Raw genomic sequence first — 15,728 nt, 5'->3', positions numbered from 1 at the left:
CATATGTGAATCACTTGTGATTTACTTGTGAATTACATGTGATTCATATGTAAATTACATATGAATCACATGTAACTCATATGTGATTCATTTGTGATTTACATGCGAATTACATGTGAATCACATGTAATTCATATGTGAATCACTTGTGAATTTTTGTCATATTATGTGAACTTTCCCCAGTATAAAAGTTACCTTTTACTACAAAAAGGTAAAAAGGAAACTAACTTGTAATAGGATAAAAGAATAAAATCGCAAAAAGGGCATAAAAATAAACTCACGTTTGGATTGCATAATGAAGTTATGGATTGCATGATGGGCAAATACCATGGACGGACCTTTTGATGTTTCTTTCTTCTCATAAACCTATAACAAGTCAAAGTAGCATGATTTGCACAAATCTGGTTCATAATTTTTTGCTTTATTCTCATGAACCTATAACAAGTCAAAGTATAAGAAAAGTGTTAAATTTAAAGACTTATAGAAAAAATATATCAAAGTCAACTGTCAATTTCCTTCTAGTTTGATCCTTGTTTTTTAATTACAAGAAAGTATGGTTGTATTGGTTATAGAGAAAGTTAACTCGTTTATGCAAAAAAAAGCATTATGCTAGCATATTTGTTTTGTTTTTTTTTCCTTCCGGGAAGCAACATTCTGTCAAACTTTTGCACAAAAGCAACCTCAATATTAACATATGCACAAAAGCACTCCCCAACAATGGTAAAATGGTAAAAACAACACAAAAGCACAAGTTATGTTTTGTCATTCATGCCACAAATCGTTCTATAATGTCCTTAAATGGAATAGTTGTATCATGCCAAACCTTGTTGAGTTTATTTGCAAATATGTTAAACAGAAAATAAGTTAGCAAAAATTAAGCAATAGTAATAGAAATTTTTTTATTAAAAACATTATTATTGATAAATCATTCACAGTCACACAAAATATCAGCATACCTATCAACTCCTAGTTTTTCATACTTTCCTTCAATGTATTCATTGATCCTTTCTTCACTCATTTATGAAAGCCTAACAAATCTATAACATAAGTTCCAAAAAATGAGATATTTTTATAGAAATAAATCAATAATGAAAATTTTGTGCCTAAAAAACAATGATAAACCTGTGAAAGAATGCTACAACATCCATGGTTTTGGCATCAATTGAAGAATCTCAACTTTTCCCTCTAAATCAAGCATAAGGAAGAAATCTAAATGATCAGAGTGCTTATTGTTATACTCAACGGTGTTTAATGTATTTTCCAAAGAGAAACTATAATGTTGTAAATACTCAAAATGAAATTTTGCACATTTGTCTTGGGTAAAACATGTTTACCAGTTTGCTTGTTGCTCTCATGGATGATGGGGAGTGCTTGTGTGTTGTTTTGACCATTTTACCCTTGTTGGGGAATGCTTTTGTAGCTGCTTTGTTCACATCTTCAATTCCATCTTGAATTCTTTGTTTCCTTATTAGCATGTTCATATGTTTCTCCTCTAAATCAACATATTATTCAAGCATTCGTGTATAACCCTTCATTGCCACTTGCATTGCTTCTTGAAGCTCTACTGAGCATTTTATCTCTGTTTCAACTTCTTGTTTTTGCTTTTCAGCAAGCAATTGGTTGGTTTGTAATTGATTTTTTCTACTCTTCTGTAAGAGAAATCCATTTTCTTTCTTCTTCATTAAAGCAGATTCTCTCTTATCATCAGTTGACTATATGATTGCATATAAAGAAGGAGCTTCATTGGTATCAGATGGATAGGTTATTTGATTTCAGAAAAACGTGCAACATCACCTGGTAGATCATGTTTTTCGAGAACTATAACATGTTTCTCGTATCTTGCTAAGATTCCTGCACAATAGAGTCCACCAGTACCACCCCCTATAACAATAAGGTCTGCTTCTGTCTTCCCTGCATAGATCATATATATGAAATCTGTTGGTTTATGTCTCAATGTAAATTACTCAATTCGGTCAAACAATAATTAAAATTATGGATTCGTGTAATCATACAAACGCATAGCTTGATCCTAAACAGAAATTAGAAATGTAGAGTGATAATTCAATCAGACCTGGGAAGGGTTTCGGTTGTGTAATTGTAGAAGAGGGGGGTGAAGATGATAATTAAGATGTTTCCCACAACCTCGTTCATTGATGTTTCCTTACTAGTGTTACATCATCCTTTTCTCCATATTTGAATGCTTTAGTAAGAGCTTCAAGGTCAGCTCTAATCGATTTCATCTCCGATTTGGGAATAGAAATTCCAGATTTAACAATATCACGTCTTCTCCACCCCTTTCAATATAAGATGTTTAACAATTCTTCCAATCTTTAAATCGCAAGGCAACGATTGAAAATTAGAGAAGAAGGACATTGGAAAAAAGTCTGGTAGCCCCTAAATCTGAGAACGAAGTCACGAAAATAGGAACGGACGAGAGAGAGAGAGAGAGAGAGAGAGAGAGGGAGAGAGAGAGAGAGAGAGAGAAAGAATGATGAGATAGATATGTAGAGAGAGAAAGATAAGAGAGGTATGTAGAGAGAGAAATATAAGAGAGATGTACCGAGAGTCTAAAAAATGTTCTTAAATGTTCTCATTGGAACATACCTCCCTCTCTCTCTCTCCCTCTCTCTCTCTCTCTCTCTCTCTCTCTCTCTATATATATATATATATATATATATATATATATATATATATATATATATATATATATATATATATATATATATATATATATATATATATATATAAAAGACTTAAAAGACAATAAAGATTTTGCAATATAATACACTTCGAACACGGTTCTAGTTTTTGGAAATATAGATATCATTGATAATGACCTTGTGTAAATTGTTTATTTATTTTATTTAAAAGATAATTTGAAAGGGACATAATAAATATTAAACGATGACTCGGAAAGCAATTATCTGTGAATCCTAATCTAAAATAGAAAGATAACCATGGCTTGTCATCACATACAGGTGCATTTGCTTTATAGCCTTGTACCATACATATTGTATAGTACTTCTTTGAAAGAAAAAAAAAACAAGACAAGTCGTTTCCACAATTTTATTTATATGTATTGTATATTTGCATCAGTTAATTAAAGATTCATATGGTTGTATGATATATATATATATATATATATATATATATATATATATATATATATATATATATATATATATATATATATATATTGTATTGTATATTTGCATCAATTAATTAAAGATTCATATTGTTGTATGATATATATATATATATATATATATATATATATATATATATATATATATATATATATATATATATATATATATATATATATATATATATATATATATATATATATATATGAATTCCCGCGCCTTGCGCGGCGTAGGTTAAATATATATTGTTAGAATATAGTTTTCAGACATCTTTTAGTTAATTCGATTCATCAATTTAGGTTCTTTTATTATTATTATATTTAATGTTTTACTTTTAACTATGTTAAAAAGTATATATTGATTTTTTTAAACATTATTTGATATTTTACTTTAGATTTTAAATTTTACATTAAATTTTTAAGCTTATTTGATATATTAATGTATGTTATTTATTTAACTATATATTGAAGTTAAAAAATTAAGTATATCATATTGATAAGTCATGAATTCGTCCATTTATGATAATGTTTACAACTAAAAACATATTTAAGTTAATAAATTAAGTATATTGTATGGAAATATGAAAAGTTGGGAGTTTCAAATGTATGTGGTGAAAGAACAAAAGTTTCCTTTATTATATATATATATATATATATATATATATATATATATATATATATATATATTAGGCGAATGCCCGCGCGTTGCGTGGGATATAAAAAAATATTTTATATTAAAAATTACTAAATCATTTTTATTAACAATTAATTAATAATTTCATAAAAATATAAAAAATGATTTTTAGTATTGTTATTATGTTGAACTATATTATAATAGATAATGTTGGAACTTGAAGTTGTTTTGCATATACAAAGTTATATGATTAAAATAAAATAAAATTTAATTTTTAAAAATAAATAAATCGTTATTGTTATCTATGAAATAATAATTTCATATTAAATTAAAACGTTTATATTAAATAATATCATTATGTAGAAAATACGATAACAGAGACATCTTTTTATCTATCTTAAATTTTATCATTGTGTACAACATATGATAATAGAGACAACTTTTTATCTTAAATAGTAAAAAAATATTTTATCATAAATATTACCATAATTATGTAAAACATATGATAATAGTGATAACTTTTATAAGGGTGAAACTTTAAATTGTATTACATACAGGGTTGTAAAACTTGGCTAACACAACCAAATACTCGGCATGTTACTTAAACTCGACCTCCAATGGAAGCGAGTTTGCCTAACTCGGCCAGAAGACATTCAGATCCTTATTAAACTCGACCCAAATCTAAGAGATACGATCCAAAATCATTTTCGAAATTCTGAAATTTAATTGGTCACTTGTTGACAAAGACAATCTCAACAAAGAATATACTCAACGTCCTACAAAGTTAGATGCAAAGAATATCTCATTGCTTACTCCCTTTAAAATATTTCACAATCTTTCCTATTTATAGAGTAGAATACATTCTATTGTTTACTCTCACGATCAATGTGAGATGAAGACATTTTAATTAAACTCATTTATTTATTTGCCAATAATTTCATTTTGTTAAATAAAATATTAAATAATAAAAATAAAACGTTATCCAGAAAATTTATTGTTCAATAGTTCCATTTTTCAGTAATCTCGTAAGTTGCAACAAAAAATCAAGTTTTTATTGAATAACTTTTTGTTAAATCCTAAACTCATAAATTCAGTTAGGTACTTAATATAGAAAGTTTGTGTATATATTTTCATGATTCAAAATGTCATTATAAAATGAATTCATTTATAAAATATAATCGAGTATATATTTCGTGCTTTTGAATCAAAGTGATTTTTTCAAACAATTGAAATTTTATGTTTAGGTAGATTTTTTTATATTTATATAAGATTACGTAACTTATAATACTATTATAAACAATTTGAATAATCATGGGAGTTTCAAATGTATGTGGTGAAAGGAAAATGCTTCATTTATCGGTCCAAATTGATCAAACTCGGACCGATTCAGCTTAATATACCAAACCACATAATGTTTTTTCTATTGAAGCCCGATTTGTATATATTTTGTGTTTTTGAATCAAATTTATTTTTCAAACAATTATAATTTTATGTTTAGGTAACTTATTTATAATATTATTAGAAACAATTTGAAAAATCATGGGAGTTTCAAATGTATGTGTTGAAAGGAAAATGCTTTATTTATCGGTCCAAATTGATCAAACTCAGACCGATTCAACTCAATATACCAAACTATATAACGGTTTTTCAACTGACACTCTGTTTGAACCTAAAAAATCTTGTTCAAAACCATTTTCGGGATTCTAAATCTTAAATGGACAGTTTCCAATAAAGACAATCTTGCCAAAGAATACCCTCAACATCCTAAAAAGGTAGGCATAAGAAAGTTCTCATGGTTTGGTCCCTTTGAAACATTTCACAACCTTTCCTATTTATAGAAGAGGAAACGTTCTCTTGTTTACTCTCACCATCGATGTGAGATGAAGACATTGTAATAAAACACACTTTCTTGTTAATAAAACATTATTCTACTTATTTAGTAAAACGTCATTTCTCTTGTTTATCCTTTCTTTATTGTTCAAGAGTTCCATTTTTCTATAATCTCGTAAGTTACTATCCAAAAAAAGTAAGTTCTTATTGAATAACTTTTTGTTCAATTCTAAAATCATAAATTCAGTTAGGTACTTAATATAGAAAGCTTGTTTATATGTATTTTCAAGATTCAAAAGTTCATTATAAAAAGAATTCATTTATAAAATATAATCTGCGTATATATTTCGTGCTTTTGATCAAATCGAATTTTCAAACAATTATAATTTTATTTTTAGGTAGATGTTTTTTATATTTATATAACATTATGTAACTTTTTTAAAATATCATTGGAAACAATTTGAAAAATCATGGGAGTTTCAAATGTATGTAGTGAAAGGAAAATGTTTTTTTTATGGTCCAAATAGATCAAACTCGGACCGATTCTAATAAATATACCAAACTACATATATATTTTTTTCTAGTGAAACCCGGTTTGTATATATTTCGTGCTTTTGAATCAAAGTGATTTTTCAAACAGTTATAATTTTAGGTTTAGGTAGATGCTTTTTTATATTTATATAAAATTATGTAACTTATTTATAATATTATTAGAAATAATTTGAAAAATCATGGGAGTTTCAAACGTTTGTTGTAAAAGGAAAATGATTCCTTTATCGATCTAAATTGATCCAACTCCGGTTCAACTCAATATACCCAACTACATAATTTATTTTTCTAACTGAAACACGGTTTAAACCTAAAAAAATTTAGTTCAAAACCATTTTTGGAATTCTAAAAGTTAACTGGACACTTGTCAATATAGACAATCTCACCAAATAATACCTTCAAAATCCTACAAAGGTATGCATGAGGAAGTTCTCATGGTTTGGTCCCTTTGAAACATTTCCTAATTATAGAAGAGGAAACATTCTCTTGTTTATTCTCACCATCGATGTGAGATGAAGACATTGTAATCAAACACCCTTTTCTTATTTATAAAACATTATTTAACTTATTTATAATATTATTGTAAAGAAATTGAAAAGTCATGGGAGTTTCAAATGCATGAGATTCAAGAAAAAATGTTAGCTTTATAAGTATGTATGATATATATATATATATATATATATATATATATATATATGTGTGTGTGTGTGTGTGTGTGTGTCTGTTCTACCTATCTATTGTGTGAATATAGAATTAATTGTGGATCAATTATTTTAATTATTTTAAGAAAATAATTTATACATATTACATGTTGAAGATATAATAGATATTAATTAAATATTCAACATTTAATATGAATTAATTAACTTTTTAAAACATTTGACTATTTATTTTAATGATTACAAGTATAAAATTGACCTTATGTTCTTGAACATAAACATAGTAATAATTAGTAACTTGAATATTGAATCGTATCATGTTGGAAGTTATCTATAAGCGAGCAAAAAGGGTGTATATCCATAACACTATGCGATGAACCGAGGTGGTTGGTATGGGGCACAGTCACACAGTGAACACTTGCACCAAGTGGTGTGTCGGTATGTGGTGAAGTGGTGAAGTGTTGTTAAAATAAGAAAACACTGTTACATTCTAGTTATGAAAAAAAATATTAAAATCTTATAATCGTATTCTATACATTAAAACCTCATTAATTTTAATAATTCAAAATTTTTCTTATTTTTTATATAAATTTAAACTTTTAAAATTGTTAAAATTTCATATTTAATTTTTTAAAAATAAACTCATGTAATACATGGGTCTCACACCTAGTTTATATATTATTTTAAATGATTTTTTTACCCATGGTTGCTCGTCAAGAAATGATAAAAAATAAAAAAATAATAAAAAATTCTTAACAAAGCTAGCCCAAACGTCTAAGGTTTAAGAGAACTTTGAGCATGTCGATGATAGAAAATTAGAAATAACAAACAGTATGAACAATAACAAAGGTGTTTGGACTGCTTTAGAGTATGAGAGAATATTTACATTATGAAAACATTATATTACCTACGAGTTTTTCTAATTAATTTGATACATATTCATATTAGTTATTTTTCAAGTCTTTTTATATTAATAAACGCATACGGTGCATTTTGATGCATTAATCTTAATTCTAAATCGTATTGCTTTTAAATAGCATAAATATGACTTAAACAGTAAAAATGACTTAAACGTAAAAAAATGTATAACATGAGAAAGCCCACAGAAGCCTGGACTTTTAGATCCAGCTTGAGTCAAGTAAAGCCCATAAAGTTTAACGGGTCAGGCCTGTCCTTGTTTTGGCCTTTTGGGCAGTCTCATTGACCGGGCTTTGAGCACATCAGCTGAACACATGCTCTTTTAACTGCCACTACTATAACCTAGTTGTTTTCTTTATTGAAATAATTGAAACTATTTGTTTACAGCCTTTGAGCTACCATAAATTCAATTATGAAAATCCATCGACTTTTTAATTTAATAATTTTAAAAATAATAAATTGATATTATATGGCGACTTGAATAGTTGTGGTTGGTCATAAAAGTTATACACGGGAAATTTGTGACATATCCTTTTCAAATCATTATTTAAATTGAAGGCATAAAGATTATGAAATCGTAAATGTATAAATTGTTTCAACTGTATGTATACATTGTAAAACTACTGTAATCATATAAATTAAAATATTACCTTTTTTATGATTTAATTTATGATGAAAATGTTGATAATAATTGTGAGTCGTATTGTTTTTCTTCTACGGAACTTGTATATATATATATATATATATATATATATATATATATATATATATATATATATATATATATATATATATATATATATATATATATATATATATATATTAGGTGTGAGCCCCATTTATTACATGGATGTATATATATATATAAACGAGAAATTTGAATTTATAAGAAAAATGAGAAAAATATTGAATTACTAAAATTAAAGTGTTTTTTTCTCTTTTAAATTTAAACAAATCATTTAGATAAAATAATCAAAGCAAATTAATGAGATTTTAATTTAAAATTTTGAAATTATAAGGAAAGTCAATTAATGAAATTGATAAGCATTTATTATTAAATTTAAATACCATATGGAATTTAATAAAATAGGAAAACCACAAAATTACATATGGAATAAAAATTAATTTAAAAAAACCTCAAAATGACATGTGCCAAAATGAATAAGTGTGTGACAAGTGGCAAAAAAAAACCTTCGTTTATCCGCGCTAAGCGTCGGGCGGCAAAGAGTTTCTTTTGGAAGATAGTTTTAATGTGATGATTAGTTTCCTTTAGACATGAGATATTCATTGCGGTCATTTGGTAGACTATTTTGTGTTGAATAGTTCATTTCAACGAATAGTTTCTTGCAAGATGTATAGTCATATAATACGACAAAAGTTGAGTCAACATTTGGAATTTCATCTAATAATCGTACTTGATTTTACAACCTATAAATAACAAAAATTTGCAATCATGTAGTTTTGTATATTTATAACATGTCCAATATATAAACTACACCAATCTGCAATCATGTTGCTTCATCTGCTAGCCTTGCATTAAACATCAAATGAGCATCTAAGATACGTATATGAAGAAATTGCAAAATATAAGTTGTTGATTTTACATTGTTAATCACATAACACTTCTTTGTACACAACGTTTGATGTGTAGATTTCATCATTATCAAACGTTTTTTCCGGCTTTACTAATACCTTGGTATTGACACGTGATATTCCTCTGGACAACGCCACATAAAGTTGGCCATGTGAGAATACTGATTCTGGTAGATAAACACCTACATTTGGAATTGTTCGTCCTTGAGCTTTATTGATTGTCATAGAGAAACTAAGCTGAATTGGAAATTGCTTTCTCTTTAGTTTGAATGGGAACATCTCATAGTCAGACGGACATAGAGGAATTTTTGGTAAAAACACTCTTTTTCAAGCATGTTGGCCAACAGCTATCTCTGCATCAATGACATTTTGTTGGAAAGCTCGACATATCAATCTGGTGCCATTACATAACCCATTTGAAGGATCGATATTTCGCAAAAGTATTATAGGGCACCCAGTTTTCAACCGAAGATAATGAGGGGGTACACCACTAACATTTAGCGAGTTCAAATATTCCATCGGATATAAGTTATTTTTGTCATCTTCCGCTTCATCAAAACTATAGTAAACTTTTTGCTCGCCAGAAAATCATTTGATCAACTTATTATTAATCTCATCAACACTTTCATTTTTAGTTGACAATATCGCCCTCGAAATGATAAATTTTGAATCGGCGTCGTTGGATTCCAAAGAAGGAAATATTGCATCAATCAGAGCATCCACTGAATTAGTTTTATTAGTGTATGGAATGGACATGTTATTAGGTATACGAATAAAGGACTCGTCCAATGTTTCCTCCTTTCTATCACCGACTCGTAATAAAAAATCAGAAAACCATGGGTCATTTACCGCTCTCATGTTGATATTTAATCGAAACCTTTTAACTCAAGCGGTCCTAGATTAGAAAGACGTTTAAATGTTCTAACATACGGATTCGAAGCTAGAATATGTGTTAGTTTTTGAATGATTCTTCTATCAACATTCTTCAAGGAGGATCTCTGTGATATTTCAGTTTCACCGTCATAAAAATACAACTGTAAATACCTCGATTTTCCATCCCTTGAAATTAACTGATCGATATTATGATAGAGTGTTCCGCGTGCACAAAAAGTGTAAACTCTAGAAGTCATACTTGCCAATTCTTCATCCACCTTTACACCCAGTGATGCGAGATAAAAGTTTGAGTTATACGCCCTTATATTGTACCTGAAGCTTTCTTCTAATTGCTCTTGCCTTGTGAAGAGTTGGTGCAATTCTGTGGGAATAGGGGAGTATGTCAGTTTTGTATTCCCACTCATGCAACAAAAGGTAGGGAATTCATATTGTAGTCGCTTTGCTCCACAATTAACACAAGGGTTTTGAGCCTTTAATATACGATGTTCCATACGGATATTTTCGTAAACAAAATCATATGGATCCTCCTGAAAGGCGTATACTCTTCTTTTTGTCATCATAGTTCGTTCCTTTCTTCATTGATAATATTCTTTATTATAAGTACTCGTCCTTTGAGCAGCACTTATAACACTCATAGAGGAATCTTCATTGATATTTGTTTCGTTTGTCTCCATTGTAGTGCAACTTGTGAGTGTTGTAGGTTGACTATATCTTTCACCGTTAGCTATCCTTCTCATTTTGTTTTTCTCCTTTTTCGTGCATAATAGTTTCTTTTGTATCTTTTTCGATTTGCTACAAATATATTATTTGGATAAATAGTCATATATTATAAATGCAAATATATACTCATATAAACGACATACCTTTTTCTACATCTATCAGGTTTTGGGAATCATCACAGTTTTCGTTTCCCTTATCTATGTTCCTCATTGAACACTATAATGGAAATGTTAAGAATAAGAACATATTATATCATCAAGAATGTAACATTTTGTAATGTAGACCATGTAATTTAGTAGTCATGTATGTGTTTGTTTCAGAAAGCAACACAACCCTTAATAAATAACCAACTATACTAAAAACTTGTAATCCAAAAACACAATAGTTGAAACTCATACATAGTTAAAAAAAATTCCATAGGTATCCAAAAATTATTATTCATCAATTCATAAGTCAACACAAGAAAAATAAACCACACATGAAAAAGTTCACCACAATATGTCTAACATTAATGTAGATCAACTATAAGAGCAACGCACTCGTAAAAGTTGTCAAAACTTCAAAAAAAAACACCACCAAATGTCTCACACGAAATTAAAAATTCTTCTAGGCATATTTATGATGTTAAATGCTCCCGGCATCCTCGGTTGGAACTCTACGTTGCTTAATTTGGTTGATATCAAAATGTTCACTGAAAATAAGATAAAAAGTATTAAAATGTATTGATTTAGTAATTTTAATATCACTACAAGTATTATAATTTTCTAGAAAAAACTTACTTGAATCCAAATAATTTTCTAGAAAAAACTTACTTGAATCCAAATGAACCAACTTCGCCCGAAAAACAGATATTATATACTTTCTCTTTATCGGATAGACAGTCTTCACAATCTGATGGCGTGTACGGTCGGTTATATATAGTTTATCTTTATTATACTCCTCCTATTTATAATCAAATATTTCCAAAGGCCTAATTTTGTTTTAGTGTAATAGTAATAATAATAATAATAATAATAACTATAAAAGATTCCCATGCTTTGCATGGGTTGGAGTGTTTGGATTTGTGTTTGCATGGGTTGGAGTGTTTGGATTTGTGTTTGTGTTAAAACTTCTTGGGTTTGTTGCCATATGAAGACAATCAAAATATTGAAACCCAATTGAAATTTATAAGGTAGTCCTATTATAACCCATATATGACCTTTTTGCAAGGTTGAAGAAAATCATGACATGGGGTTTTGTGTTTGGTAACATGGTCCAACTTTAAGAGGGAACATGGTCATATTTCCATCATATTGGGCTTATTAAACAAAAACAAAGGTGGCTATTACAAGATGATGGCATGAATTATTCATTTGGTTGTGAAATTGCATTCCACTCTACCAAACACAAATAGTCTTTTTTTTACAATTATAAAAAGTACATGGATAAAGTCTTTCATTGTAGTCATTTTGCGAGACTTGTATTTCATCTTTTAGCTTGTAACCCACCTCCTTTACCTGAAAACCAAAACCAAAACCAAAAAATAAATACTACAATTTGCAATTCTATTTAATTGTATTATATATACAATATCAGTTAGGTTCTTGCCTCTCACTAAGTTGTGATGACCACCAATCCGTTTCAATTCTGAAATCAAGAAGACTCTTAACTTACAAACCAATGGGCATCTTCCATTATGGTTGCTGCTTTGGCATCATTCCTTTTTCAAACTGATTTCCTACTCCAAATGAGGCAAATAAGTGTAGAGTCTTTGTTTAGACAACAGCACCTGCAATAATATAAAGGTCTTGTGAGAATTACAAAGTCTTGTGAGAATTACAAAAGGGTAGAACTGTAATAAAAACGTGGATCACGTGCCACACATATATTCCCATAAAAATAGTCAAAACACCTAATTATACTTTTAGTCCCACTGAAATATCATTTTTTTAGACATGGACCAAGGAAAAAACTGTAAACCCTTTTTCGTTGCTATTTCATTGTTACTTAACGTTTTTCAACTTACAGTTGCCATTAACAAATTAGATGCTAAATTCAATCTTTAAAAATGACCATTTTGCCATTATCTTCTCCATTTCTTTCATTCACCTCCTCATTCCAATGTATCGTGCTTATTGTTCGAATACATCTACCTAAACCCCTGAACAAATGCTTTATGTCCAGATACATATCGGAAATTGAATGAACCAATTGATCTTTTGTATCACTAATCAACAAATGAGTTAAAGTGGAGGAGCTACACACCTTTTTCATTAAAATTTCCAAAAATTAGATGGATTTCACTTCTAAATTGGAATGAAAAGGTCAAACCTGTCATTCCTTTTATGATGAAACCGCATTCCTTCACACATGTTTTTTAGGTTTGATACAGAGACTGCATCTTGTTCAGCATTATGTAAGTCATGAAACCATACAATCGCACAAAAGCCGATAAACTTGCTACTTTTCCTTAATTCCCTGGAATTCAAATTCATATGTCATATTAATTTTTTGTTAAGCAAATAGAGGTAACAAAAGATATATATAAATTATGTATAATATTGGTACATAAATTAGTTTAGCACCAAAACACAATAACCCGTTTGTAGATACATACATGTATGCGTGTGAAATTTGAGAAACCCCTGTAAGAACTTTAAAAAAGTCAAATAAATTTTGCTTAACGTAAATAAATTACAAGATATGGATACAAAGAAATGACAGATGACAACATTCTTTATAATGTCCTAACCTATACAGGTAAATGAATTTAATCTTCTTTTTAAGATAAAAACATGTGTATCTACAACATAAAAGAAAGGAAAAAAAAAGGGCTAACATACATCAGTTGAATCAGTCAAATGTTATGCGTATTAGGCATTCCATAAAGTCTTCCTCCTTCATATTTAGAAATAACTGTCGTGTCTCTCCTCCTGTCAAGATCAAAAACACAAGTGTGAACATAAATTCCTATAAATCAATAGTTAAAATGTTCTCCGTTCTTTGACGACTAAATTGAAAATGATCTTCATGATATTGAAAAAAAAGTTAAAAGAATAAAATATAATTCATGTTGGCATTATATCGAGCACCTGGTGGACAGAAAATGCAAACCAGCTTTCTAAGACTCCAAACGTTGAATAAATCAAAGGTATGTTACCCTTCCACTATGGAAGTGATTCCCAAATCTCAAAAAAAAAAACACGGCAGCCCATTCAAGGTGCGTGCAATGAATCGGAAGAAGTGTTGAAGAAGAAGGACAGGTATGCACTTTCATTACTCTGGGATTGAGAAGATCGATTGGCTTAACCAATACACCCTTATCGGGTGGAACAGGAATGGAATTGGCTTCGCTCTTCTTCCGTCTTTTTATCCGAAAAATAAGCTTCAATGAAATTTGTATCAAAATCCTCCTCCTGTTCAAACTGCAACATGATATAAATTCATTATAATAACCAAAAAAACAAAAGAAATCGAGATGAGGTTGGTTGAGAAAACAAAACAGTAATCCCATTTTCTTATTAATCTGGCAATAAATCAACAAATCTAAGGTTATAAAATCCAACAACAGCTAAGTTCATACTTCTTAGACAATTACTAAGAATCTTGCTCCTTTCATGGTTATCAGGTTCACATGATGCGAAGAACATGAATTTGAAATCAATTTCATAAAATTGATACAGACACATAGACAGACATTAATATACTTGTAAAAATAAAGAGGAAGAAATAAGGGATACAGGTGGAAGCAGAAGGCGACAACTTCTGATCGAAGGTGAGGATAAATGAAATAAATTCAAGTAAACAGAACAAACCCCCAATCGATTAAAGTAGGTAACAGCAAAACCTGGATTTTTGTGATTGGAGCTCATAGCGGTGGCACAGAGGCTGCAAGGCGATCGATTTTCGATGATGACAGCCCGAAGACCACAGTGAAAGAGGCATGGGAGAAATGAAAAGCGTTTTTGCGGGGGGTTGGGCTTTCCACAGAATATCACCCCCGGTGTACCCTGATGGATTGGTGTTCGTCACTCTCCCAATCGATCTGTCACCCACTTCAAATTTCGCTATCGCCTCCTCCTCTTGTTCCACCATCGGAGCACCGTTTCCAAGATACGCCTCCTCATCCATCGTTATTATCCCCTTCACCGGTGTGACCGTTGGTGAATCGGGTATATCATCAAGCGGGCTATGGAAAGCTTCTTTTGGGGGAGATAATGAACTTTTCCTGTTGATTGTTATGATAGTAGACTGAGAGAAGACGGTGGAAGAAAGTATACCGAGAGAAGACGGTGGAAGAAATTGTGTAAGCATCCCATTGGAAAGGAAAGGCGGCGGAAGACACCTGTAGGTGTAGTAGAAGTCGGTGAAACCCATTGACTAACACGTGCCCGCATAAACTGAAGCAAATAAGATGGGGACAAATTTGTACACCACTCGTTCAATTCTTTTGAATAATAGGAAGAAAAAAATAAAAAGAATAAATAAAAAAATGAAACTAACCAATAAAAGGAAAAAAAAATTCAAAACCCAAAGAAAAAAAAGTTTGTCCAATCACAACAAAGAATTGCTGCACTATCTCAACTCATCAGATCACTACCCGGGGTCAGGTGGCGCGCAGTGGGAGTAATTTGAAGTAGAGTTGCTGTAGGCTTCGAGGACGAAGCCTAATTTAAGTGGGGGAGAATTGTAACACCCCGTTCTTTAAGTGTGTGACTATGAGTCCCTGAAGTTTAAGAGAAAGGTAGTTCTGGTCCTTTTCGAGAAATGAGTTTCATCCGAGAAGGTTTCGGGCTGGCGTATGTGT

At 29.8% G+C, this 15,728-nt stretch overlaps 1 protein-coding gene and 1 long non-coding RNA gene across 6 annotated transcripts; both read right to left on the bottom strand.

Annotated features, from left to right (window-relative positions):
- Positions 1-285: 285 nt before the first annotated feature.
- Positions 286-2,390, bottom strand: LOC145051445 (uncharacterized). Its single transcript, XR_013683626.1, has 3 exons — positions 2,072-2,390; positions 1,335-1,911; positions 286-435 (listed from the first exon to the last, which is right to left on the bottom strand). It is a non-coding gene; the product is annotated as an uncharacterized LOC145051445 (long non-coding RNA).
- An 8,951-nt stretch (positions 2,391-11,341) lies between these two features.
- Positions 11,342-15,318, bottom strand: LOC145053592 (uncharacterized). Of its 5 annotated transcripts, none has more exons than XM_079001661.1 (7): positions 14,769-15,313; positions 14,014-14,346; positions 13,765-13,854; positions 13,539-13,575; positions 13,253-13,399; positions 12,530-12,710; positions 12,202-12,438 (listed from the first exon to the last, which is right to left on the bottom strand). In XM_079001661.1, the coding sequence occupies exons 1-2, from the start codon at positions 15,296-15,298 to the stop codon at positions 14,067-14,069; spliced, it is 810 nt and encodes a 269-aa protein (XP_078857787.1). In that variant the 5' UTR covers positions 15,299-15,313; the 3' UTR covers positions 12,202-12,438; positions 12,530-12,710; positions 13,253-13,399; positions 13,539-13,575; positions 13,765-13,854; positions 14,014-14,066. The 5 variants fall into 5 exon arrangements, 4 of the variants coding, with proteins under 4 accessions (XP_078857787.1, XP_078857786.1, XP_078857788.1 ...); XM_079001660.1 differs by having other exon boundaries at positions 13,539-13,566; XR_013684539.1 differs by lacking the exon at positions 13,539-13,575 and adding an exon at positions 11,342-11,633 and having other exon boundaries at positions 11,755-12,438; positions 14,014-15,318.
- Between the last annotated feature and the right edge of the window lie 410 nt (positions 15,319-15,728).

This window comes from Lactuca serriola, chromosome 5 (assembly GCF_051521515.1).
Source record: "Lactuca serriola cultivar US96UC23 chromosome 5, Lser_US96UC23_V15, whole genome shotgun sequence".
In the NCBI taxonomy this organism is placed as follows: Eukaryota; Viridiplantae; Streptophyta; class Magnoliopsida; order Asterales; family Asteraceae; genus Lactuca; species Lactuca serriola.
The sequence above is the reverse complement of the archived record's forward strand: the minus strand, read 5'-3'. Positions and strand labels throughout refer to the sequence as shown.